At 41.4% G+C, this 24,443-nt stretch overlaps 2 protein-coding genes across 8 annotated transcripts in view; both read left to right on the top strand.

The window, feature by feature from the left end:
* The first annotated feature begins 817 nt into the window (after positions 1 to 817).
* SPART (spartin) lies at positions 818 to 18,476 on the top strand. Of its 6 annotated transcripts, XM_080377556.1 has the most exons (11): positions 850 to 868; positions 1,686 to 1,847; positions 6,498 to 7,330; positions 8,222 to 8,419; positions 9,423 to 9,527; positions 11,305 to 11,434; positions 12,194 to 12,388; positions 13,363 to 13,521; positions 13,600 to 13,690; positions 14,659 to 14,719; positions 16,809 to 16,942. In XM_080377556.1, the coding sequence occupies exons 2-10, from the start codon at positions 1,829 to 1,831 to the stop codon at positions 14,717 to 14,719; spliced, it is 1,791 nt and encodes a 596-aa protein (XP_080233682.1). In that variant the 5' UTR covers positions 850 to 868; positions 1,686 to 1,828; the 3' UTR covers positions 16,809 to 16,942. The 6 variants fall into 6 exon arrangements, with proteins under 6 accessions (XP_080233678.1, XP_080233679.1, XP_080233682.1 ...); XM_080377551.1 differs by lacking the exon at positions 14,659 to 14,719 and having other exon boundaries at positions 852 to 868; positions 16,809 to 18,476; XM_080377552.1 differs by lacking the exons at positions 1,686 to 1,847; positions 14,659 to 14,719 and having other exon boundaries at positions 818 to 868; positions 16,809 to 18,476.
* A 115-nt stretch (positions 18,477 to 18,591) lies between these two features.
* CCDC169 (coiled-coil domain containing 169) overlaps positions 18,592 to 24,443 on the top strand; it is a 55,924-nt gene continuing 50,072 nt past the window's right edge. For both annotated transcript variants that reach the window (XM_080377559.1, XM_080377558.1), the window contains exon 1: positions 18,592 to 23,604. In XM_080377559.1, coding sequence (XP_080233685.1) covers positions 23,535 to 23,604 — 70 coding nt within the window. In that variant the 5' untranslated portion in view covers positions 18,592 to 23,534. The remainder of the gene's footprint in view (positions 23,605 to 24,443) is intronic.

Raw genomic sequence — 24,443 nt, 5'->3', positions numbered from 1 at the left:
CAGCATAATTTGCACCTTTGATGCTAAAGGAAAAAAGGTGAAATATATTTCACCACCTCCACTGCTCTCTGCAGTCTGACTGTATGTCAAATCATTTTGGAAAACACATAGCTGCCATCTAATAAAGTGGCCCACTATTCCAGGTGTGACAAAGAGGCACGCTAGCACGCTTCATCAGCATTTGAATTTGTTTTTTCCTCTGAACTGAGTAAGCAGCATCTCAATATCGTAATCAACATTTGTGAATAACTCAAGTTCTGTCGTGCCCAGCTTCACTATAATCTGTCCCAACAGGGATGTGTTTAGCTATAAACCACCCAAGAGAAGAGCTTTGCTACCACCGGGCTTTACAGAGCCAGGTATTTCCCTGGTAGTACTCTCTTCTGACCATTTTTGTCAACTTAATGTGCTGCTTAATTAACAAACTGAACTCCCAGTCCACTGAAGCTGGTACATTCTGCAGAGTCTCCCTGGTTCTCACGTTCCCGTCTCCATTGCAGCAGACCCCGCCGCAGCAGACCCTCCAAGAGCGCTGACCCCTTTCCAGAAAAAATTTCCCTTAGGCTGGACTCGAGGACCATGCTTACGGCATGCCTGAAGGCTGGGAATGTTACGTGTGGGGTCCCACAAAATGGTCCAGGTTTTCCGTGCTTACCCGGTGGGTATCCTTATTCAACATCACCACACAGCGCATTAGGCTCCCACGCTGCCCGCCCCGCTCGCCCCCGGAGCGCCGCTCCCGCCGCGCCGGCCCCGCCCGCACCCGCCACGGCCGCGCGGTGACGGCAGGGCCGCGTGCCGGCGGCCCCGCCCGCTGCCGCCTGACCCGGGAGGCGGGGCCTCGGCTGGGGCTGCGGGGTCTGGCTCGGTGAGCGCGGCGGCGGGGCCGGGGTCGAGCCCTCCCGGGTTGGAGGGGGGCTCAGCTGCGGAGCCCGGGGACGCGGGGAGGCCCGGCCCGGCCCGGCCCGGCGGGCTGCGGTGAGGGGGCTTGTCGGGCCTGGGGCGGGGCGGGCACAGGGCAGGTAGGAGGTCGCGGGGTGGGCGCCGCAGCGCGGCCGCGGTGCCGAAGCGAAGGCGGGGCGGAGGTTGCTGTGTGCGCGGCGGGGAGCCGGGACGCGGGCCTGGGCCGGGCCGGGCAGCGCCCGGGGGGCTCGTATCGCCTCAGGCCTGAGGCCGGCCTGCAGGTGTGCGGCGCCGGAGGCGGGAGGGAGCCCCCACCCCGGCGGGGGGTGCGGGGGGCGCGGTGCCGCCTCAGCGCGGCGAGCCCCGGTGCGGGAGAGCCGGCGGGGCAGCGGGTGGTTAGGCTGGGTTGAAGTAACCGCGGTCATTTCTTGCGTGGCTCCTTATGGGACTGAGAGGTTACTTGTCAGTGTACTTCGGAAGACTGTTCCTCGTGTTTTGTGGTTTTTAAAAGATTCGCGTCGGGTTGGGCTGGAGTTGTTTGAATGTGGAAAAATCTATTGGCGGTGATCGGAAACTGGCAGGCGTGCAGCTGATGAAAAATATTAAGTAGCCATCTTACGTAACGCTGCATCTTCCATGACGTCGTCAGAGTCTCTGGCCACTCGGTGGTGGATAGTGACAATGTCTTTGGACATGAGCCCTGTGAAAATTCAAGGCTGGGCAGCACGGCTACACGATGAAAGGAATTATCTGCCCGACTGGTTTTTCAGTTTCCTTTCCAGAGAAGTGCCAAGTAGGCCCTCAAAGCCTAAAAGCTCTGTGTTGAGTGCTTGTGGATGGAAATACACACCAAGGAGTCAGGAAGTATTCATCTGGGCAGAAAAGTGTTTGAAACAAGCAGCAGTACCCAGAGGAGGAGAAGTGGATGTGCTGGCTGGGTGAATGTAGGTGCGGGGGTATTGGTGTAGGTTGAAATGTTGGAAGATGGGAGTTTACTGAAGTCCTCAGTAATTTTGAGGGTAAGAATGACCATGTTAGGTCAGATCACTGCCTTTCTGTTGTGTAGCTGTTGGTATTACCTAGCCTTAGGTGCTTAAATACTAGCAGCAGGCCACCAGTTAATGAAAAATTTAAGGGCTACTTTAAACAACCTAAATAAATTCACAGTTTTTTGCTTTTAGTTTATCAGCTAGTACCTGGCATGTATTAGTTTAAATCCTTTATAACATTTGTTTTAATTCAGTTTTGTTCTCTGAATTCTTGAAAGTCACTAATACTTTGTTAATTGCTCTTTCCCTACAGAAGTAAGGCTTAAACAATTCTGCCTGCATGGTAGTTCTCCTTTATCCTCTTCATCTTTGAAATCAGTGGCTGATAGTAAAATAGTTGATACGCAGGAACAGCTCTTTGATTAAGTGGTTTGCATTTTTTTGTTGTTTTTTGCTTTTTCTGCCTTACATTCCCCAGGTTTCAGAAATAGTGAGACGGAAGGAGTGTACTACCTCTGTCAGTAAGAATATTTAATCCTCTTAATAAGCTTTAGGCTTCATGTTTACCTTCTGGCAGTGAGATCCATCATTAAGCTGTACTTTTTTTTTATTAAAATATACATTATATTTTTAATGAAGTGGGGTTTGCTGCTTCGGAGGATGGGTGATCAGCCAGATAGTTGAGATGTTAGCTTACTATATAAAATTGAACTCGAGTTTCCGTGTTGCACTGTAGCTAGCCTCTCTTGTTCAAGTCATTTAAAACACAGACTATATGTGTACTGATAAATGAAAAAGGGCCATGAAATGAGCTCAGGCACTGGATTGATCTGTGATTATCTACGGTGCCTGTTGGCTCTTTTCCTAGCTCTGTTTTGGGCCAGCTTCCTGTAGGAGAGGTTCCTCTCGGTCTTAGTGCCGAGTAGTACAGATCTGGGCCAGTCTGTGCAGGCCGTAGGATCAAAGGTTCACTTGTGGCACTCTCGTATTTAGTAATATACACCTTGCCATTCATTCCAGCTCTGAAACAGAGGAAATAAGACTCTGCATTGTACAGAAACTGATTACAGATAAATATCAAAGCATGCAGGACACTTAAATACTATACTAAGATCATAATACTGAAAATAATAATGACTAAGGATCTTCCTTGCATACAATCAGATTGCTACTTAAATGTTCTGTTTCAGAGAATATTTCCTCTTGTGTTGTGAGGGAGCAATCCAGTTGGCTTCCTTACTTTATACAATCCGTTATTTTGTATTAATTTTAATAAATCAATAAGAATTAATTGAATTCAGCTCTTCAGACTGACTTTTAGTTACCTTGTGTTAAACTTAAGATATACCATTAATTCCTTCCTCCAAGTGCTTTGCCACACTAATGCATAGGTTCATGGTAACTATACTGTACATACACTGCGAACTTGGTATGTTGCAAATGATCAGAGAAGAGTTGCAAAACACCCACTCTTCTGAATTGCTGAGCCAGATTTTGTACCTCCGCTGTGCACGGCTGTACTAGTGCTGTATGTACACTGATCGTGCTGACATCTCTGTTTTCTTACAGACCTTTTCTATTGTGAATAAAGACTGAGCTTTAGCAAGTACAGTAGTGTTGACAGTATGATGAGCATACAGTGAATAGTAAATTAGTTCACTATTAAATGGAAATGTAGCTATGACTTTAGGATTTTACTTGATGCCTCTTTTTGTAATGTACTGACAATCACTAGCAAAAAAATGATATAAAAGCTGTAAAGTATCTTTGCCTTAGCCTTCCCCAGCAGAAACAAATAAAAAACATGGAGCAAAATAGACTATGGTGCTGCAGTTGTGTTCACACAGATGAACTCTTTACTTAAAGCCTTAATGGACTTTACAGACTTTTTACAGAATTCATTTACAGAATGAATTCACAGGCTCTAAAAAAGTCAAAAATGGTAAATTTTGCTCATAAAGAAATAAACTGTGATATTAGATTAAACTTGCCTGTCTCTCACTCTTCTAAATATTTTCTCTGTTTTGGAAACCTACAGTAATTTTTAAATCAGAGTTCTTTAATATTGAGTTGTTTTTTACCTTTATGCCCTTCTTAAAAGGAAGATTTGATTTTTCATTAGTAAAAACAAGTGTTGACGCAAGATGATGTGGTTTGGGAGTCCCTGGGTTTTTTTGCTAGCAAATTATTTGGCTATGCACATATTAAATGGTTAATGTCTAGCTCATAAAATATATGACATGGCTAAGTAAAATCTTTCATGTAAGGATCCAGCTGTATTTGACAGTAATTCTTTCCAATTAATTGCTTCCTATTGTGCTGGTCAGAAACATACTTAAAACTTCTAAACCTGATGTCCTTGTTAAATATACACTTACTCTTATGCCAGTGTTGTTCTCAGCTTAAATCAAAGATGCCGAGCACATTGGCAGCAGGTGATTGCAATCAACCAGAAAAATCTCCTCCAGCCCAAGATTTGTTTTCCGGCTACATGGTGGGGAATGGGCAGCAAGCCTGGTGGCTCAAGTTGCTGCTGATCCACTCCATGTGGGCTGCCTTCTCGAGCCATCCCTGTCATATTCCTAGCTATGTGTCTGTCATTGGACTAAAATCACACATCTTGTCTTTTGCATGAAATTGGATTTTGTCACGTGATAAAAATACAGATACGTTCCAGATTACATGGCAGTTTGGTCCTGTGACTGCAGATGCATCAGTCACTTAAGTGCTATCTGCATTTTGATCATAAAGGATGCAGGAATAGAGCCTAATGTTTCATCTTTCCTTCAAAATCTTTTCATGACTTGCACTGCTTAAGTTTCTTTGGTTATGTTGGAGTAGAGGAAGGATATTTTCTGGACGATACACATTTTTTTAATTATTTTTTTTTACTTTATTGATAGACTAAAAGAAGAAGAGACATTAAATAAACTTAAATGTAGGTACAATTTCAGGGTTTTATTATGAGTTTGGATTTCAGTAGTTCTTTTCTTCTTTCCTGATTTACTTTCTTCCATTCATCCAGTATATTCATAGTGACTAATCCAATCTCTTAGCCCAGGGGTCCTCAAACTACGGCCCGCGGGCCAGATACGCCCCCCAGGGTCCTCAGTCCAGCCCCCGGTATTTACAGACCTCCCCTCCCCCCCGCCGGGGGTTGGGGGGGGAAACCAAGCAGCCACCTGCCTGCCACTTCATCTGTGTGCTGGCCCCCTGGTTAAAAAGTTTGAGGACCCCTGTGACTTAGCCTTTGGTTTATTGGCTTGGTAAGGGGAACTTGCCTCTCTAGGCAAAAGAAAAGTGATTGATTCACAAGAAAAAAACCAGTAACTTTCTGCACATCTCTTCCAGTTCAGGTACAGCTTTCTTGAATGTGGCTCAGTGTTGTGTGAGGTCTCACCAATGCTGTGTGCAGTGGCATTAATGCTTCTGCGCATGGAATGGAAGTATTTTAATTTTTGCACTTGGATTTTACTTACCCTCATGTTTTCTGTAGCTTGCTATCATTGTGATTGACAGATGTCTCTAGATTTTTCTCTCTCCCATCAAGCTTACAGCAGAGAATCATTGTTTTTACTGAAAATACATACTCTTTCATTTTTATATAGTATCCAGTTTTTGTTGTCAGTGATCATTATTCTCTTCTAGTATAACCTGATTTTTCTGAACTGACAGTGCCTCTCAACACAGTCAGCAAAAAATTTCACTGGAGTTTTTTTTTACATTGTGTGTTGCAAACATGATGTTAGTCCAAGAATGATTTGTATTTGCTGCATTTGGCCAAGACTGAAGACCTGCATTCAGTTAAAAGAGTGATTTTACACACTTTAGAGTTCACATAAACCTATTGGATTATTTTCTGCTGTTCAGTTGGTGCAATAGACATAAAAGCTACAACATTTTATAGATACTGGTACTTCCAAGTTTTTGTCAACTGGGGTGCAAGAAAGCGAAAACACCAATTGTCTTTCTCACTTTATAAACACTGTAAAGGAAGTAAGAAATTACCTGTTTTCATGTTGTAAAGCACAGCTTTAACTGTTCAGAGTATTTCTTCACATTCTGTGTGTTGATGTTAGTTGAAGTTTATCAAGATTTGTTTTAATCTTTTGAGTTCTTTACCTTAAATTACTTAAATGTACTGAGTTTGTAACTTCAGCCTTTATTTAAATAGATAAAAAATGTTAACTGCATTTTTTAATATCTTAAAAGATTTTTTGAAAATATTATCAAAAGTTAGATGTTTCTAAATTATTTTTTTTACTCCTCTATTTGCTACTGATCTTAATACTACTTTTAGATGAAAAGTTTAATATCAGGTGTGTTCATATTCTTTTGATGTTTAACTTCTAAAAAATGCATGTGTGTGATGTAACTAGATGCGATGGTTATCAACTCCTTGCTGCCTTGGAGTCACATATTCTAAATCTGGAGGTTATTAGGAGATAACCATAATGTAGCAGGCACTGCACCAAGCAACTAGATAGCTTTCTGCTAATACATGCAGTGTGGTCATCATTAGAAACTGGTTAGAAGGTATTCTAAGGTAAATATTGTTTGGTTTCATCTATGAACATGCTTAATGGGCTTTATTCCAATTTGCAGTAATGGAAGAACTGCAGGATCCAGTTATGCAAGAAGATGCAAATATTAAAGCTATTAATGAAGAGTACAGGAAAGCCTTTATTTTTATCAATAGAGGACTGAATACCGATGAACGGGGTCAGAAAGAAGAGGCAAGAAGTTACTACAAGCAAGGGCTTGACCACTTGCTCCGAGGTATTAGCATTCCATCGCAAGGTCCTGCATGTGTAGGGTCCCAGTGGGAGTCTGCTAGGCAAATGCAACAGAAGATGAGGGAGACCCTCCGAAATGTTCACGCTCGACTCGGCATTCTAGAACAAAACATGCCACCTGTACAAGCAAGTCCTGCTGCGATGGATGCCCCTGCTGGGGTGCCCAAGTTGTACCCATCCATTCCTTCCAAAGAAAAACCAGAACGACCTCCTGCCCCTAATTCTTCGTTTGTACCAAATCAACCACCTGTAGCAGATAGGGGTGTTGCAACTGCGAGCCAGGGGCAAATTCCAGCTATGAGTCCATCATCTGCAAAACCTCTTTGTCTGCCAAATGAAGCACCTCCTGCCTATACTCCTCAAGCTACCAACGGCCATTTTACCGTGTCTTATGGCACGGACTCAGGGGAGTTTTCTTCTGTAGGTGAGGACTACTACAGTAAGTGTACTCAGCCACCTCCCCTTGAAAACCTGGGAGTGGATGCAGATGAGCTGATCTTGATTCCCCAAGGAGTGCAAATCTTCTTTGTAACTCCTGATGGGCAGGTTAGTGCTCCTTCATATCCTGGATATCTACGCATTGTGAAGTTCCTGGATACAGATAGTGAGATGGCACAGAATCGTCCACCTGCATTTCTTCAGGTAACAGGAAAATAATTTTCTCCTTTAATTGAATTTCAAGAGCTGTCATAAAAATTTAAAAGGCAGTTTTCTTAAGTTCTTGCTCTTCTGAGCCTAAATATCTGTGTGATAATATGAAGGATGTTACAGCTGTTGGAAAAATGGTTTTGTGCAAATACATACTTTTATGACTTTTTTTTGCGAAAATCAGCTGTCTTCCAAAGGTTGTCAGGTGCTGACTGTTCTGGTGAATTCCATTTTCTAAAGGAGTTGACTTAACATGTCTTTTCATTAAGTGAACTTCCCTTTCCTCCCATAGAGAAGATGTGTTAATTCAGCTGTTGTAACGTGTTGGTGTAAAATGGGGTTGTGCACTACCTGCTTCGGTCAGAGCTAGTGATAAGGTACTACAGTTAGGGCAGCTGATAATGTGGAATTTGAGGGCCTGTGTTAACCCAGACTCTGAACTACAAATAAAAAAGATGCATTATTTGAATTTTTTTGGTCCATGCTTGCTTCACGTGGGCATGTTCTGTAATGTACATTGTGTTTCTGGTCTGGTTTCTGGATCTCCTTTTTGCTGCTAAGATTGGCTGTTGGAAATCTCATCCACAAAGGGGAAACCTGGAGGAGCAAACAAAAACTGCTTCTTGGTTTTGGGTCTGCTAGTTCACCTCCACCTGTGTTAGCAGCCTTCAACAGTCAGCCAACAACAGACATACAGTCTCATTATCCAATCATATAAACCCAGCCTGAGATCTACAGGCGCTGTGAATTCTGACTTGTTTGGCAGTGCTTGTCATCTGCTTTTACAAAACGTTATACAAAATCAAGTTTGTGATGCTTATCAGTATGTTTTACCTGCCTTTTTAAAAGGATCCTTTAATTCCTTTTTGTGCTTGTCTTCTCTAGGTTTGTGACTGGTTATATCCTCTAATGTGTAACCAGTCTCCTGTTCTGTGCTGCAATACTGGAGTGTACATGTTTCCTGACACGATGTCCCAGATACCAGGGTCCTACGTGGGAGTAGTGCTGTCTTCAGAACTTCCAGCAGCTGACAGAGAGCTGTTTGAGGATCTCTTAAAACAGATGTCTGACCTTCGAATCCAGGTGAATTTCTGGGCTGCCTGGTTTAAGCTGATAAGGAAAGGTGTAAATGGTCAATGTATTTTTTGTGTGAAACTGCGAAGTTCTGTGTCTTGCTTGGTAAGCTCACCAGTGAGAAATCGATAAAGTATCCAAGATTAAACAACCTAGTAATGAAGCTGTAGGCCTGTGAGATGGGAGAAGAGAAATTTTAAAGTACAGATTTGTAAGCGCAGAGAGGAATTGGAGACCATTTTTTATATTTTCTCTATTTTTCCAAAAGGTAATGTAGGACTCAAAGTTTTGTGTTTAGGAGAAAGCACATTTTCTGCTGTGTGTGCACACACATGCACACGCTCTCTGTGTAGTTTTGATGATACCATTCTTGGAATATTGTGCCCAAACGTGTTAACAGTTCAAAAATGTTAAGCCACTTGAGAGCAAACCTGTGAAAATAGCGTGTATCTCAAAAATCTGCATTCAAATGTGATCTCAAAATAGACATATCTGGTTCCTTATTGCACTAAGATGTTGGCAGATTGAGAAAACAGAAAAAAAACCCCAACAGTGTAACAAGGTGCAGTAAGATACAGTGACTGGAGACAAGGTGAAAAATGTTACTGTAAGAGCACTAGAGCACCATCTCAGGAAGAATGGTAATCAATAACTACGTAAAAGCTCATAGCAAGATTATATCTTTTTGTGAAAGACAAAATCATGTTGAACCATGAAGATTTGAATGCAGTGCTGATGGAAGACCAGTTTGCAGCATGCTGTGTGAGTGGGGTTCTGTTACTGTGTAAATCCTGTTGAGTTCAGAAAGGAACTTCACTGGCACAGGAGGCCACTAATTTTTATTTTAAAGGGAAAGGTACTACAGAACCTTTATGTGATATTTCAATGCAGGACTTACTGGATAAGATCCTGTTATTTTTCATGTGTAGTAGTTCAAACTTGCTATCTCATTAGTTCCTTATTGTCCTCAAATTCCATGTTTTTGTTAATGTTCCCTGATATAATGTCACAGGTGCCAGGATCCCATGAGAGAGTAGGGTTATCTTCAGAGCTCCCAGCAACTGATAGAGCGCATTTTGAAGATAAATTTAAACAGATGTCTGGCCACAAAGTCCAGGTAAATTCCAGGACAGTGATTCCAAAATTTTATGTTAAAAAAATAATAAAAAATTGTCACAGAAACAGACACTGGTACTGCTGAGATTCCAGACTCAATTGACAGCGGCAATGTATGGTGTGCTGTGTAGTGTGTGTGTGGGGTGTTGGCTGGAGTTTTTTGGTTGTTCAAGAGCTAATTCACTACTGCAGGCTGCCACATTTTGCAAATGAGCAGATTGCTGGAGTTTTAAAAAACTTGATATAGCACAAATATTTCAAAGCCTAATCTGATGGCCATTTAACGTGTCTGTTTTACACAGTACTCATGAGGATCTAATTAACAACTGTATTTAATTTAATTATAGTATTGAGTCACCTGTCCTATTAGGCAATCAATTTCTGTTCTTTAGTATAGTCCTTAGAAGTCTTGTTGACTGTTTTTCTATGTAGTGACCCAAACTGTGGTGTAATTAAATTATATCTGGAACATAGTTTGGGGGTTTTTAACTGTTTTTGGTTGGTTGTTTTTTAGCTATAGCTGTGTATTAAGGTTATTTGTCCTGCCCAGCCGCTGAAGTGTTTTGGTCACATGCTAAAGGTCTTTCTTGAACAGGTGATTTCACACTGCTGTCCAGCAGTAATTGATGATACAGTATATGTCAGGGATACATTGTTAATCTTCTGGGTAGCAACCTTGTAAATCTTAATCTACTCTTTTCTGTTAATGTTGGTTTTGCTTTCTTTTATTGCAACAGTCATCTTTGTGACATACCCTGCTTTTATTTCCAGTAAATATTTCAGGGGAATCTAAGAATTCCATGTAATACCAAACATTATTCTGTATTCTGTTCTGTTCCTAGGTTTCATCTATGAATGCTGTCAGTTAGACTTTTCTAGACTAAACAAAAAGATTTTTTCTTTCTGTCCATCGTTAACTAGCAGTGTTTTCAATCACGGAAGTGTTGGAGGTTTCTTTTACTTTTACATTGGAGAAGACCTAAACGTGGAATCTCTAAGAAAAACCTAAATCTATTCCAATTTTTGTGCTTTCTATAGTTAAAGTTCTATTATACATTGTCTGTGAACTGTGTAAAGTTTTGCTGTACTATTTAGAAAAACTAACCATACTGTGGTGGTGGTTGCTGTGTTTGAATGATTAACATATACTCCAGAAACTCTAGTGTTTGACATGAAATCACACAGAACCTGTCTGCCCAGCTTTAGATTCGGAGCTTGATGTGGTCCTTGGCTGTGCCATTCTGCAACAGCATCAATGGCACGTAGAATGAATAATCTCCTTTATTTTTTAATTTGAGAGGAAAGGGTAAGGAGCAAAACAACCAGAACAGCTGCATTCTTTTAGTGCAGCTGGATTCTCTGACCAAAGACTGCAGTTCTCATACTGAATAACAACAGAGGTGAATTCCCTCTGAGAAGATAAAAATAATAGGTTGACGAGTCTCTTAGCTGTATTGCTAGTTAGTTTGTATTGCAAGTTTTCCTTAGTTACTTGACCATATGGCCGTATTGGCAAGCACATCTCTATTGTAACTGGATTAAGAAAGCGTACAGGAAGTGCTGAGCTGTCTGATAAGCTTTTTTGAATGCGCAGCATTTCTGTGCAAATTGAGTTGCTTGTACCCTTACAGCTTGCTTGAGTTTCTGTACACTTACCCAAGGAATACACAATATTAACATGATTTGATATCAGATCTGTATGATCTAAAGCATTTAAACCAGAAATCCTGATGATACATTGGGAAGTAGCTTCTCAGATGTTTACTTTTTCTTCATAGCCTTCAGAAGCCTCTGGTGATGCAGTTAACTTGCCTCAGACTGTACGTATCCAACCACAACCTGAAGGAGCAGAAAATCAGAAAGAGTTGCCAGAATGGAGTGAGAAAGTTGCCCATGGAATCTTATCAGGTACTGCTGTAATAAGAGGATTGTGTTGAATGTAAAGCTCTGTGAGTAACATTTAAACAGTATTTTCACCTAAACACATGTGTGCTAGTAGAAGCTGAGTGGTCAGAAGTAGTTGTTCACCAGTTCGTTGTGATCATCTAAAGGATACTTTGACAACCTTTATAAAAACAGTGCAGAATTTAAACACATTGGCAACAGTTTTGTTCATGAGGCTCCTCAGTTGACTATATGTCAGGATATCTCTGCCTGTGACTCAAACCACCGTGATGTATAACTGCTCATACAGGAGTAAAATTGTTCTATTAAAGCAGGTATCTGTTGTGATTTCTGCAGATAAACATTTTTTTCCCTCTGCGAACTTTTGGAATATACTAATGACCACAAACTGATTGTAATAAATCTGCTAGGAGGGCTAGAGGGTTGGGTTTTATGTTTTCGGAACGTTATTAGTGTTGAGGTGTGCAGTTCTGTCCTTCTGACCCAACTGGGGCATGGATATTTATTAAAAAACTGAATGTCTGTATTAAGCTGACATTGATGAGAGATGGCTATATTGAACATTAGTAAACTGAAAAACTGTGGGTGGTGTAGGAGCCGAAATCGCTTCAGGAATTCATGCTGGCCCATGCAGGGAAGAATATAATTGCCGACTGTGTTATCAGGAATGTTTGTAAAGTCAGTGTTTCAGAGGAGGGAAAACTGTAGGAATCATAGTCTGTAATATTGTACATTGTAAGAAAAACAATTTTTGCCTTGAAGGTGCGTCTTGGGTAAGCTGGGGCCTAGTAAAAGGAGCAGAATATACTGGTAAAGCTATCCACAAAGGAGCTTCTAAACTGCGAGAACACATTCAACCAGAAGAAAAACCTCTGGAAGTCAATCCAACTGTAGCAAAGGGACTTCATGTAGCAAAACAGGCTACTGGAGGAGCTGTGAAAGTCAGCCAGTTCTTAGGTAAAAATTTCCATCTCATAGTATATTCTATTTTTTGCCTTAAATATTTCATAAAGTGGGGGTTGGTTTCTCTAGCCAGTGACCTAGAGGGGAGGGACTGAGCAGATGAAATCCAGAGATCGGTAGTTTGTGCCTAGTTACCTCCTGTGAGAGACATACTTTAGGACTAATACTTATTCTATGGCCTTAAGGCATTTTTTTCTTAAAAGAATAGTCTGTACAGTCTTAAGTTTGGCATGCTTTTCTAAGTTATAGACAGTTATTTGAAGATGGTACCTCTCTTCTTAAATTGATAGCAGTGTATTTTAAAAGCTGTATAGTCACTGGTTACTACCATATTGTACCATTAGAGAATGTGTGTGTGGGGGCATTGTTTTAAATACACACACCTGAAACAAGTCTATTAGACTATGTATAAACTTCCAGATAGAAATGGCTGGTTGTTCAGAGGTGCTTGGTAACCCTAGCAGCTCTCAGTAACTTCATTGTGTTACTTACTTGCATTAATGTTTATGTCCAGTGTCTAGTTACTCATCCAAGTTTAAAAAACAAATTGTGCTGGATGTTGCAAAAGTACTTTGAAGAGCTGGAAAGACTGTAAGAAAGACTTCTCCTAAAGACAAGTGAGGAAAGAAACAGCTTGTTACCTATCTGCAGGTTGGGGGTAACAAAGCAATGGAAACAGTTTGAGTCCAGGGCATGTACGTATTTCTTTTAAAGTTCTTTTTAGCTGTAAGGCCAGCCTTACCCATTTCTTAGGAATTGGAGTTGTGCAGAATCTGAAAAATAAGGTTGCTTCTGTATCAGTTGGGTACTTAAGCCTGGATTAAAGTCTGTCTTTCAAGTAAGAGCATTTAAATAGAAGCAACGCTTAAGACTTCAGTGAAGCTTAGTTCTAATTAGAAGTAAGGACTTTTGAAGAAAGATGACCTTTGTTCTTACTAAATAATCTGCATACTATTCTTTTACGGTAGTTGAGGGAGTGTGTTCTATAGCAAGCTGTGTCGGAAAGGAGCTGGCTCCACACGTGAAGAAGCATGGCAGCAAATTAGTTCCAGAATCCCTTAAGAAAGATAAAGATGGTAAATCCACTTTTGATGGTGCTCTGGTGGTGGCAGCAAGTGGAGTTCAAGGTAATAAAAATTCCATATACTTTTGTAATTGTACTTTTTTCAACGCTATGAACTCACATAAGCTCCTCATTTTTACAGGGTTTTCAACAGTGTGGCAAGGTTTAGAAAGCGCAGCAAAGTGCATTGCTAAAAGTGTTTCAACTGAGACTGTAAAAACTGTCAAATACAAGTAAGTTATGTTTTTATTGGTTCATCTTCTACAGCATGTTGTCATTGTGTTTGAATACTGGCAAAAAAAAGTATATGAAAGTGCAGGGAAACTAACTGAAATACTTGCTTTACTCTATGCAGCACATGATAAGCTGCTAAGTGCACAGTAATGAGCATCTCCTGTAAGTAAAAAGATTAAATGAGTAAGTGGTCGTGGTAAGTATTTTTTTAGCTCTCTTCTAGAAATATTACCGCTTCAGGCTATGTTACAAGTAACGTTCAGATTTATATCTTTGCTCTACACTACAATGTCATTATTAAAAATGTTACTGTTTTAAACTTCTCAGCTCTGGTCCTGAATTTATGTAGTAAGTATTTACTTAGCTAAATTTAAGAAAAATGGAAGAATTCCATCTATCAGCAGGTTTGGTTAAAGTGAGGATGTACAAAAAAGAGAACTGTGTAAGGAAATCTAAGACATAAATAGCAATAATACAGTAGACTTGACTTGCAAAATACAGACATTCTTAGAAAAAGATAATAGGGAAAGAGGTTAGTAACATTTGGGATTAAGATGATGGAAAGACCAAAACTGAGTGCATGTACTGGAAGATGCTGTGGAGAATAAGGGAATATATCAAAATAACTGCAAGACATGAAATATACCCCTTAAAAAAAAAAAAAGGCAATATATGTATTACAATAAAAAGTGAAGAGTAAGCAAAAACATGTAGGTTGTGGAACTGGTAATAAGTGTCACAAAAGAGATGTTCAGGATTGCTGAAAGTGCGTACAGGCTACTACCAGAAGGTAACAAGGTAAACAGCATACAAAATTAAGTGGATTGGCATTCAGGGTTGTGTTGTGCTGAATTTGAAAGAGGCTTGATAGTGAAGTTCTAGTCAGTGGTGCTTTGTTGCTAATGTTTGTACTTAATAGGAATATCAGGAGGTTTCACATGAATTCACATTAATGTTTTTGTTTTAGATATAAAAATAGGACATATGGAGATCAGCAGTCAACAGGCACTAAGAGTGAAAACCAATAAGTAATTAAATGTTGCAGTTAATTATGATATATTTTAAAATATTTGATATGTGATCTTTTAAAAATCTATATAAATATATTAAAATACTACATAATATATATCTTTTGGATGCTGGCTTTTGTTTCGGTGACAAAGATTTCTGCCATTCAAAATACTTCAGCGAATGTGCTAAATTCCACTTTAATGGAAACAAAGCTGAAGGAGCATCAGCACAGTGTCTCTAAATTAATAAAAAACTTAGCTGCAATACCTCTTTGGATGGAGTTATAAAGAGATGCTCATCGTATGTGCTTGTTGATCAGAACAGGGGGCAAACGTAGCTTCAGATACTTCTGCCAAAGTACCATGCTACTACCTTCGTGGGTTTTTTACAGTGGTTTAAATAATTGCAGCATCTACATCTGCCCAGCTTTCTTCCTTAAAAAAGCAAAAGTGATAAATGATGCAATTGAGACAAGCAAATTGAAAAAACACTTATCAAATACTAAGAAATTGTTATCTGACTGTATTGGATGAGCTACAGTCTTACTTTAAAGGAGGTTACCTGTTTTACTTATGATGTATAAAACTGGCTTATGATGTTCCTGAGGTGCAAATAACTAATCAAACTGACAAATAGTGCACATTTGCTGTGAGATTAATTCTGTGCTCTGCAAATTTGATGCTGGTGATTCAAGGCTGTTGCTCTATCAGAGAATTAAAAATAAAACAAAAGAAGCACTAATTCTTTTTATTTGGTTTCATTGTTGGTTCCAGCTTCATGCCATGGCTGCTGTACTGATAATGCAATAGATTTCAAGGTTCTTCAATATTCTGTGCTTTTCTCTGGCCTTACTTTGAGGTCCTCAAAGAATTTCTGGTCTCAGGAAGCACAGGGAAAAAGTAACTCCGCTAACTGTTGGGATTCAGATGCTGCCAGAAATACTTCCCTTTGGCCTGGTTTGTCTGATTACAGTGCTCTCTCGGGAAATGTTTGGTTGCCCAGAACAGTTGGAGTTCCTGCTCTCACTATACTCTTGTCCTCCTGTATGCTGTCCGTACTGGTGTATATGTGCACCTTTCTTCACAGTTGAGTAATTAATATGAGACTGCTGACACTACGCCCTAAAGCATAAAGAAGCCGGGCCTACAGCCCAGTGAAGAGACCTGAGGCTTTATCTTGTAGCAATTTTCATCATAGCCTTAAGACAGCTTTTTTGAGTCTTTTGGGATATTGTATGACTTCTCCTTTTTCCCTGCTCCTTCCCCTTTGCCACTGCATTGATTCCAGATTACTTCAGATAAGCTTTCACTGCACAATGGAACGCTTTTGTAGGGACCTTGCTACCTCCAGTGTATGAGTGTAGCTGTGTCAGCAGGTCTTTGTACCCAGGAGACCTGCTAGGCTGTCTGAGTTAATTTACTTGAGCACAGTGGTGCACTACCTCAATAAGTCTGCTCTGGAGATTTTGAACTAACATGCCAGTGGGTTGCTGTTACATGAGACACAGTATCATTTTATGCCATGTAGGCATGGGCAAAGGTGATAGAGGACAAGTACTAACCAAGCACTATTCTGGCAGTGGTGGTACCAATAGAGCTAAAATATGCCCGAGGTGATTCCTGCCCCTTTTTCTGTAACAGGTGAGAAGGCAGGACAGTTTGCCCTCCCTCCTCAGTGCTGCCACCCATGGTACAGACTGAGAAGGTTAAGCAGCTTCAAGGGTCTAGTTGTGAGGACTTAGATGGGGGGATAGGATATAGAGGATATTAGGAAGTTTGCCTAAGAACTTAAGTGAAAAAGTACTTAGGGGGTTATTGCACACACCACCACCCCTTTATAGTTCTATAGATAAGCCTTCTCATCAAAACTAGAGGAAGGAGGGAGAAAGACTGGAAGGTTTTTTGCAGAGGAAAAAGGGCAGAAGCGTATTGATAACTCTAAAGAGTAATTCATCTGATAGAGGAGCAGCCCTTGCTCAAATGGCTTGGTAGTTTCTAATTTTATTCTTTAGACATTCAGGCTGTGTGCTTATTATTTTGGTAATGCTTAATTTTTTGCTTTAAAATACTAAGTATACAAATCTACAAAACCACTATCTTTCTTAAGGTATGGAGATGATGCTGGCCATGCTACAGACAACGCTATGAATTCTGCAATCAATGTTGGTGTGACAGCATTTAACATTGACAGTATTGGTATCAAAGCTGTTGTAAAGAAAACCGCAAAGGAAACGGGCCATGCTGTGTTAGATGAATATAAAGTATTGGATAATGAGAAGAAGGATAAAAAATGAAAGCAATGAAGTATTTCTCAAAGCCTTACATTAGAGATGAAACTTCCTATTTAGAAGTAACCACATTGCTAATCTGCAGTTTAACACAAATCACGCTGTACTTTTCAAGCAACTGTTAATATGACATGAAAATGTTAAAGTAGGGAGGGTGTTCATAGATGGAAAAATGAAAGTTGTGTTAAGTCCTTGTTCTGTACTGAACAAGGGTCTTAACTTGATCAGGGCTTTAGACAACTGCAAGGATGTAAGTTTGCAGTTAATAAACTTGCCTCTGTAAGCACTTTTTCAAAATATAATATGGAATAATACATTAATATAGAAATATTATTGTGAATATTTTTGTAATACTTTATATTTGTAAAGAAGGTGGTGGTACAGAACAGATAGGATTACTGATTCTGGAACAAGTAGGATTACTAGTTTTAGTTTTTAACTACCCTTAAGAGTTAGTTTTACTAAAACAGCTTGTCTTATTTAATATGCACTACTAAAATAAGCTTTGTGTTTCGTTGTTTTGTAAAGAATTTCCCTGTTCAGCTACCAAACAGCTAATCTTTCCAAAGCTTATGTTAGAAGAAATGAAAGATGAACCTCAGGTAACTAGGTAGTTAGTCCCTTTAAAACTTTTTTTTTCCATCCAGCATATAAGCAAACCAAAGATAGCAAGCATTTCTTTTAAAAGAGGGTATTTACAACTGTAGAAAAATGTATTCTCCAGTTGACTCCATAAGGAATATACAAAGATTCTTTGAAATTTTGATTTTTATGTAGAGAAGATAAGTATGGTTTTGCATAAAGTATTTTTCTGTAAAAAAATTAAATAAATAAATAAAATAATTCCATAGGGGACACTAGGAACTTCTATGCATTTGTACTTTTCAGCCAATCCAGAAAGATTCAGAGTATGTATCATGGCCTCCTAATGGAAGACAATATGTATTTGCTTCAACAAATAGTTCTAAGTCAGCATCTTTATTAAATTCATAGTTGCACAAGGTGCATCTTTAAAGGGTATGAAGTCAAGCCCTTTTAATGAAGAGGTGTGTGTGGAATAGGATAGACCTTACCGTGTAGGTTTTTCATTCTGTTCCCAGTATAGTGTGAAGTAACTCCATACGTAGAACCCTTGAGATGGTTTTACACTGCTACTTATTTAACAGTTCATTATTGAGTTTTAACGCTGCTACTACACATTTTAATATTGGTTGGACCTGCAGCAAACAGAACACCACCAATTTACAACTTCCCTCCATTTCATGTAAATGGAGAAGATAACTATAAATGATTGTTAGCAAATGATATTTGCATCAGATTGAAAAAAATACAGTAATGACTAACGTCTATTAGAATGGTAATAGGTGCACACTTTGTGGTAGCTACTGTAAGCCTGTACTTAGGGTGAGAAATGTGAAACAAAGGATCTAACCACTTGCGGTGTAACTTTGATTTATGGAAATAAAGATGAAATTAAAATCTGTTAATCTGTGCTTGGCCTTTTTATGATATGAAGCTACTGTACGGATCAAGGAGTGGAAAGACTAGACCTTCTGAAAAAAAGAAAAGTATTAGGGTATTTACAATATTTACGATAGAAATAAGCTCATCAATTAGAGCTTAAAACTTTTCAAACTAAAAAGGTCCATTGAAAGTCCACTACAACACTTTCTTTTTCTACAGTCTGTCACTTGCCAAGTATAATCATTTTAAGGTGACTAAAGACTTCATGCTCACAAAAGCATTTTTGTTATGAACTTCATTTACAGCAGGGATGTATGTATTTGTATCTTCCTTCTGCCTCCTGTTTTGCTTTCGTATGTAGCTCATGTCCTTTAGTTTTTTATATAAACCATCAGAACAACAAGTTGTATTAAAACAACAGTTAAGATCGAAGTGTTAACAGTCTTCAAGAGACTTAAATTGTAGCACACTGAGGAAAAATATTTGAATGCCATTCGTATAAGACAAGCATTGTCCTGTTGAACCTGTTGTTGCTGACTTCACATGTACTCTTTCAAATTTGTCTTGAAGTAGATTAAAGCTATTCTTTTTTTAATAATTACTACCCCATTTTACATTTTCTAATGTGATACATCCATGATACTCCCTTTTACGTTGTTCCAAACTTTAGTTAATTCTCACTGCTGAAAGTATTACGCTGTTGAATTTACCCTGCTTCAGTTGTCACTACTTGGGCCCTGGGCAGCAACTCCACAGGGTTCTCCCCACTTCCTCTACCATATTCAACAGCCTTATCTCAGCTCTCCCTTTTGTACACTACACGCTAACCTCTCTAAGCCTTATATCTTAGGTTAGGTTTTTATTTCCAGCTTGGTTTTGTTTCTTCTTTGAACACTGAACATCTTTTGATGTATGGCAGTCTTAGAAGTGGTCTTACTAAGCTGTTTACTGAGTGAACTGCTACCTGCTTTCCTACTGCATTTCTATTTCCAAAATAATGTGTTCAAAGTCTTTTCTGCTGCAATAGTGGTCTCAAATCTTGTCTTGAGAAGATTACTTTTAATGACCTCTAAGTCATCCTAAGCTAATGCTGTGTCTGTATAAACAACTATTCTTACCTCAAGTCTAAACCCCTGCATTTGAATGGATTCCTCTAGATTGCAAGGGTGGATTGGTTGATTAGTTTGTTTAATGCTAGTTTAAAACCATCTTGGGATAGTCTATCTTAATATTTACTGACAAACTAAATCTGTAATCCTTTAAAATGAATTGGTAGAACTACCTTCCACTAAAACATGCTGACTACCTCACCATAAAACAGTGTAGGTTGGAAGGGACCTCCAGAGGTCCCAAACTACAGAGATCTGTAATCCACCTTCCTTTTCAAAACAGGTCCAGCTGGAGCACAGTACTCTGTGTCAGTTCTGCTCACATTTTGATTATCTCCAAGGATGGAGACTTTACAACCTCTCTGGGCAACCTTTGCCAAGTTTGACTTTGGTAAAGGTAAATATTTCTCCCTTATACTGGGCTTAAAACTTTTATAGGTACTCAGGTGCATTACTGCTTATCCTTCCATAGTGCACACTAGAGAAAAGCCTGTCTTCTCCATGCCCTCCTCTTATGTAGCTGTTGACAGCACTAAGATCTCCTTACACCTTCTCTTCTCCAGGCTGAATATAGGCCAGGTGTGCCAGCCTCTGACCTAAGGGAGCTCTTAGGATATGTTTGGGGGACCAAAACTAAGTGCTCCAGCACGTGGTCCCACAAGTGCTGAACTGAGCAGAAGAACCATCTCCATCAGCCTCCTGGCTATGTTCTTCTGACGCAGTCCAGGAGGCTGATGGCCTTGTTTGCTGCAAGGTGTGTTGCCAGCTCACGGTCAGCTTGTTCACCAGGGACCCCGTGTCTCTTCCTATGAAGCTGTATTCTTGTTAGCATCCCCAGCCTGTACAGATACATGGGCTTTTCCCATCCCAGACATTGGATTTGTTTTTTATTTAATATCATTAGGTTCCTTTCAGCGACCTGCCTCTTCAGGCTGTACACCCCACTCTGAAAGGCAGCCCTGCCCACCTGCATAGAGGCTGCTCCCCTCAGTTCATCATCATTGGCAAATTTGCTGAAGGTATGCCCAGTCTTCCAGGTTGTTAATAAAGAATCAAGGGTATTGGGTCAGGGTTTGATCCCAGAGTAAAGTGGTCATACTGCTGATCACCACACTTTAAACCTGATGGCCCAGCCAATTTTCCAGCAACCTTATTTCCCAGTTACCCAATCTGTAACTCGCCAATTTGGCTATAAGGGTACTATGGAAGGCTATATTAGAGTCCTTGGCAAAGTCAAAATATACATCTACCACTTTTTCCTTGTCCACACAGCCAGTCATACCCTAGTTACTGGTGCTACAGAAATAACTAGTTCTTTCTAACAATTAAATTAAGTCATAACTGAAATGTTTGTCTTCTGCAACTGGTCTGTCTTATTTTTAAGCAACTCTCTTTATTGCCTTCACATAATCTGAAGATATGTATTCAAGTATAAAATTCTGTTTTCAAACCATATAATGTCAAACATTATGACCAGGTTTCCCAGCTTTCCTTACTGAAAATTTTAGTTTCAAAAATAACATTAAAAGCCTTAAAACAATGAAAGCAGCTTTATAGGTATCCATATCCAATTTTAGCCAATTTATTTGGAATAAAGAAATGCAGGAAAATTCTCATGTGTTGCAAGTGTCATTATGTTACTGCTGTGATTGTTAAAAATATTGACAGTTTGAAGTTTTACCATGCTCACGCAGGACCTCAGTCCACAAGACGCCTTGGCTCTTCTCCCACTCCAGTTCCCAAACCACCTGGTGAAGCACATGGTTATACCTGCTGTCCTGTGCCAACCCAACCTGTATGGTCTGGGCTCATCTTTATGTGCACTGTGACATTGTTCCTGAGAACTTACCTAGTTAGGATAACTAGTAATCTGAGTTGAGGCTAGGACCTGAAAGTATCCTGGAGAGCAGGTCAAAGAAGGGTTTCCTGGGGCAGAGAGAGTACATGGTGGCCAGGATCCAGCCCTGTTACCATGTGCTCTTTGTTCTCAGACTTCTGTGTGATTTCAGGGTTCTTTCTGAGTTCTGAATGTGCCCTCCAGATGAGAACTATTCAGTAGGCTGGTTAAGTTAAATCTTGAAGCAGTTCTTCACAAAAACTTGTAACAAGAAAAATGGTTACTGATTAACACCTTTGCTGTTAAGATTCACTACACTGAGTTACTTATGGATGCTAACCTAGGTCTAAGTCATTACTTAAATTACTGGTTTGGTATGGAATGTGTTTTCAGTCTATATCTTAAAAAGGTAGCATTCAGTAAATTGTGAAGGCAAAATGAGCAGCTAAATTTAAATGCGTTACAGTGCAGCACTCTTCTAAAATTTGTTTCTTGATTAAAGTATTTCAGACAATTTTTAATTCAATCCACACCTCAAGTGATAATTCAGTGATTAGATGATAGCATCAGTTATAACTCGAGACTGTCAAAAATCACCTCCTGCTCTAATCTGTCAGACAAATGAAATTAAAATGACTTTTTCTTCTTACGATCAAGGTTCTTATGCTCCATCCTACTGTTCTACCCCCAGACACTGGATTAGTGACCCCGCTGTTGCAGTATCAATAAAGTGTTAGACTGGGCCATTCCAGTGTCATGCGCTAGCACCTTAGGCCTAAAATTTCACAAGATTTCAGGGGCAACTTTTGGATGTCAATGCTGATTTATGCTATGTTAAAAGTAATGGTAATACATAACCCTTACCCTTGTTTTAAACTTCAGAGCAGTGCCTGTGTTACCAACAAGCTGTAGGGCTGTTGGCTTTGGCTTGCTACTTATGCAACAGAATTACTTGAACTGAGAAAATACACCCTGTGTTTTTTCATAGTACACCAGTAAAGCTAAATTACAGTCCATCTCCTTCCTGAGAAAGCGAACAGATAGTTCCTCTAACGAGCACTAGGTTGCGTGAAATTGTGAGTTGATCCAAGAGTACCCTGGTCGCTGTCAGTCTCACCCTGCCTTTTGCGTCAGCTCTGGGGCTTTTCTGAGCAGCTGGTAAGCCGTTTCAGCTCACTAACCAGCAGAAACTGCAAACATTAAATGCATTCCCTGGTACAAGTTTTCTAGGTTTCCTGAGCTGCACTGGCCTGTTGGAGTTAGATGTCGGAGCTGGCACTGAAGCTGCCGGAGAAGGTGACAGGGAGAGCCTGGCAGAGGTGATGCCACTCTTGCAGCATTGAGCTGAGGTTAATTCAGTCCACCCATAAAGCTTTACCTTGAGGAAGCCATCAGATCTGAAATTCCTTGTTTGAAAAATGCAACATCAAACATTTTTGAGCGTGAATCCAGACCACTAAAATAGTAGCCAGTGTATATTGACTAATTGACTTGATCAGCAATGATTAAGACCGACTATTTTAAGCTTTCTGTCGCAAGTTAGGTTCTTGCAAACTACTTTATGGCCAGCACTGATCACAACTGCCGGGGATGCCAACATGCTGGCTGGGCTCCCTTTGGCCATCGGGCCCTGCCATGCTGTGCCAGCCTTTATGTGTGGGTCAAAGTGCTTATCCTAAACCCGTGCTACTTTACGTCGAGGTGTTCAGAACAATCTGCACATTATTTGTGCGTCCCAGGTCACAAAAAGCTCAGCACGCAAACTGGGCCAAACCTGTATTGTGTTTTTTCCCATTAATTCCTGGCGCGGCCCGAGCCACACGCCGGGGACTTCCCTGACAGAGGGGAGAAGCCGCCTCCCGGCAGCGGCTGCCGGCGGGCTGAGGGCACCGCCACAGGCAAAGGCGACGCCAGCTGCTGGGCGGCCCCCGCACCGCTTTCCCCGGGCAGCGGGAGATCCGCGGTGTCTGGGGTTGAGCGCCCCGAGGGGTGACCGGGCCGGGGGCCAGGACCCCCGCTCGCCGCCTCTGGGGCCGCGCCGAGCCGCTCCCTCAGGCCAGCGCCGGCCGTCGCTCCGCGCAACGGCGCCGACGCGGGGACTGCGCGCTGGGCGGGGGCCGGCGGCGGCATGGGGGATGGCGGCGGCGGGCGAGCGGCAGCCCCCGACCGGCTGGCGCTGGAGCTGGGCCGAGAGAGGCGGAAGAAGTGAGTGCCCGGCGGGGACGGGGCTGAGGCCGAGCTCCGCAGGCGCCAGCTGTTCCGGGGAGCCGCGCCGAAGCCCCGGCCGTCCTGCGGCAAAATGGCGGCTGCTGCCTGGGGCGGGAGCGCCGGCTGATGCGGGGGTGCGGAGCGGCCTGGGAGGCCCTGTGCGCCCCGGGGGGACACGGCTCGGCCCGGCCGGAGCGCAGCCGGGAGCGGTGGGGCAGGGCGGGGCACGGGGCACGGTGGCCAACAGGGACAGCTGGCCAAAGGGCTGGCGCTGGCCCTGGCCCGAGGAGCTTGAAGATGCAGGAGAAATAATTTCAGCCAAAGGTGAGGCTGGTGCGGAAGAGGCGAGGAAGACAAGACTGGGTGTCGTGGTTTAACCACAGCAGGCAGCTAAGCGCTGCAGAGCCGCCTGGTCACTGCCCTCCCAGTGGGATGGGGGAGAGAGTCGGAAGGGAAACTGAGAAAATATGTGGGTTGAGGCAAAGGCAGTGTAATAAGTAATAAAGAAAGAAAAAGGAAACAAACACACCCAAGAAAAGTAAGCGATGTGAAAAACTCCAGTTGCTCCCCACCAGCTGGCCAATGGCAATCTTCAAGCAAGGCAGCCCTGGCAAACTTCCCCCCACCCCCCCTCAGGTTTTATTGCTGAGCAAGGCATTAGGTGATACGCAGTACTCTGGTGGTCAGCTGGGGCCAGCTGTCCCGGCTGTGTCACCTTCACAGCTTCTTGTGCACTCGCTGGTGGGGTGGCGTGAGGAGAAGAAAAGGCCTTGGTGCTGTGTGATCACTGCTCAGCAATAGCCAAAGCATCACTGTGTTATCAGCGCTGTTTCATC

Source organism: Falco punctatus (genome assembly GCF_963210335.1).
Source record: "Falco punctatus genome assembly, chromosome: 2".
Lineage (NCBI taxonomy): Eukaryota > Metazoa > Chordata > Aves > Falconiformes > Falconidae > Falco > Falco punctatus.
This window is presented reverse-complemented; position numbering and strand designations above follow the sequence as displayed.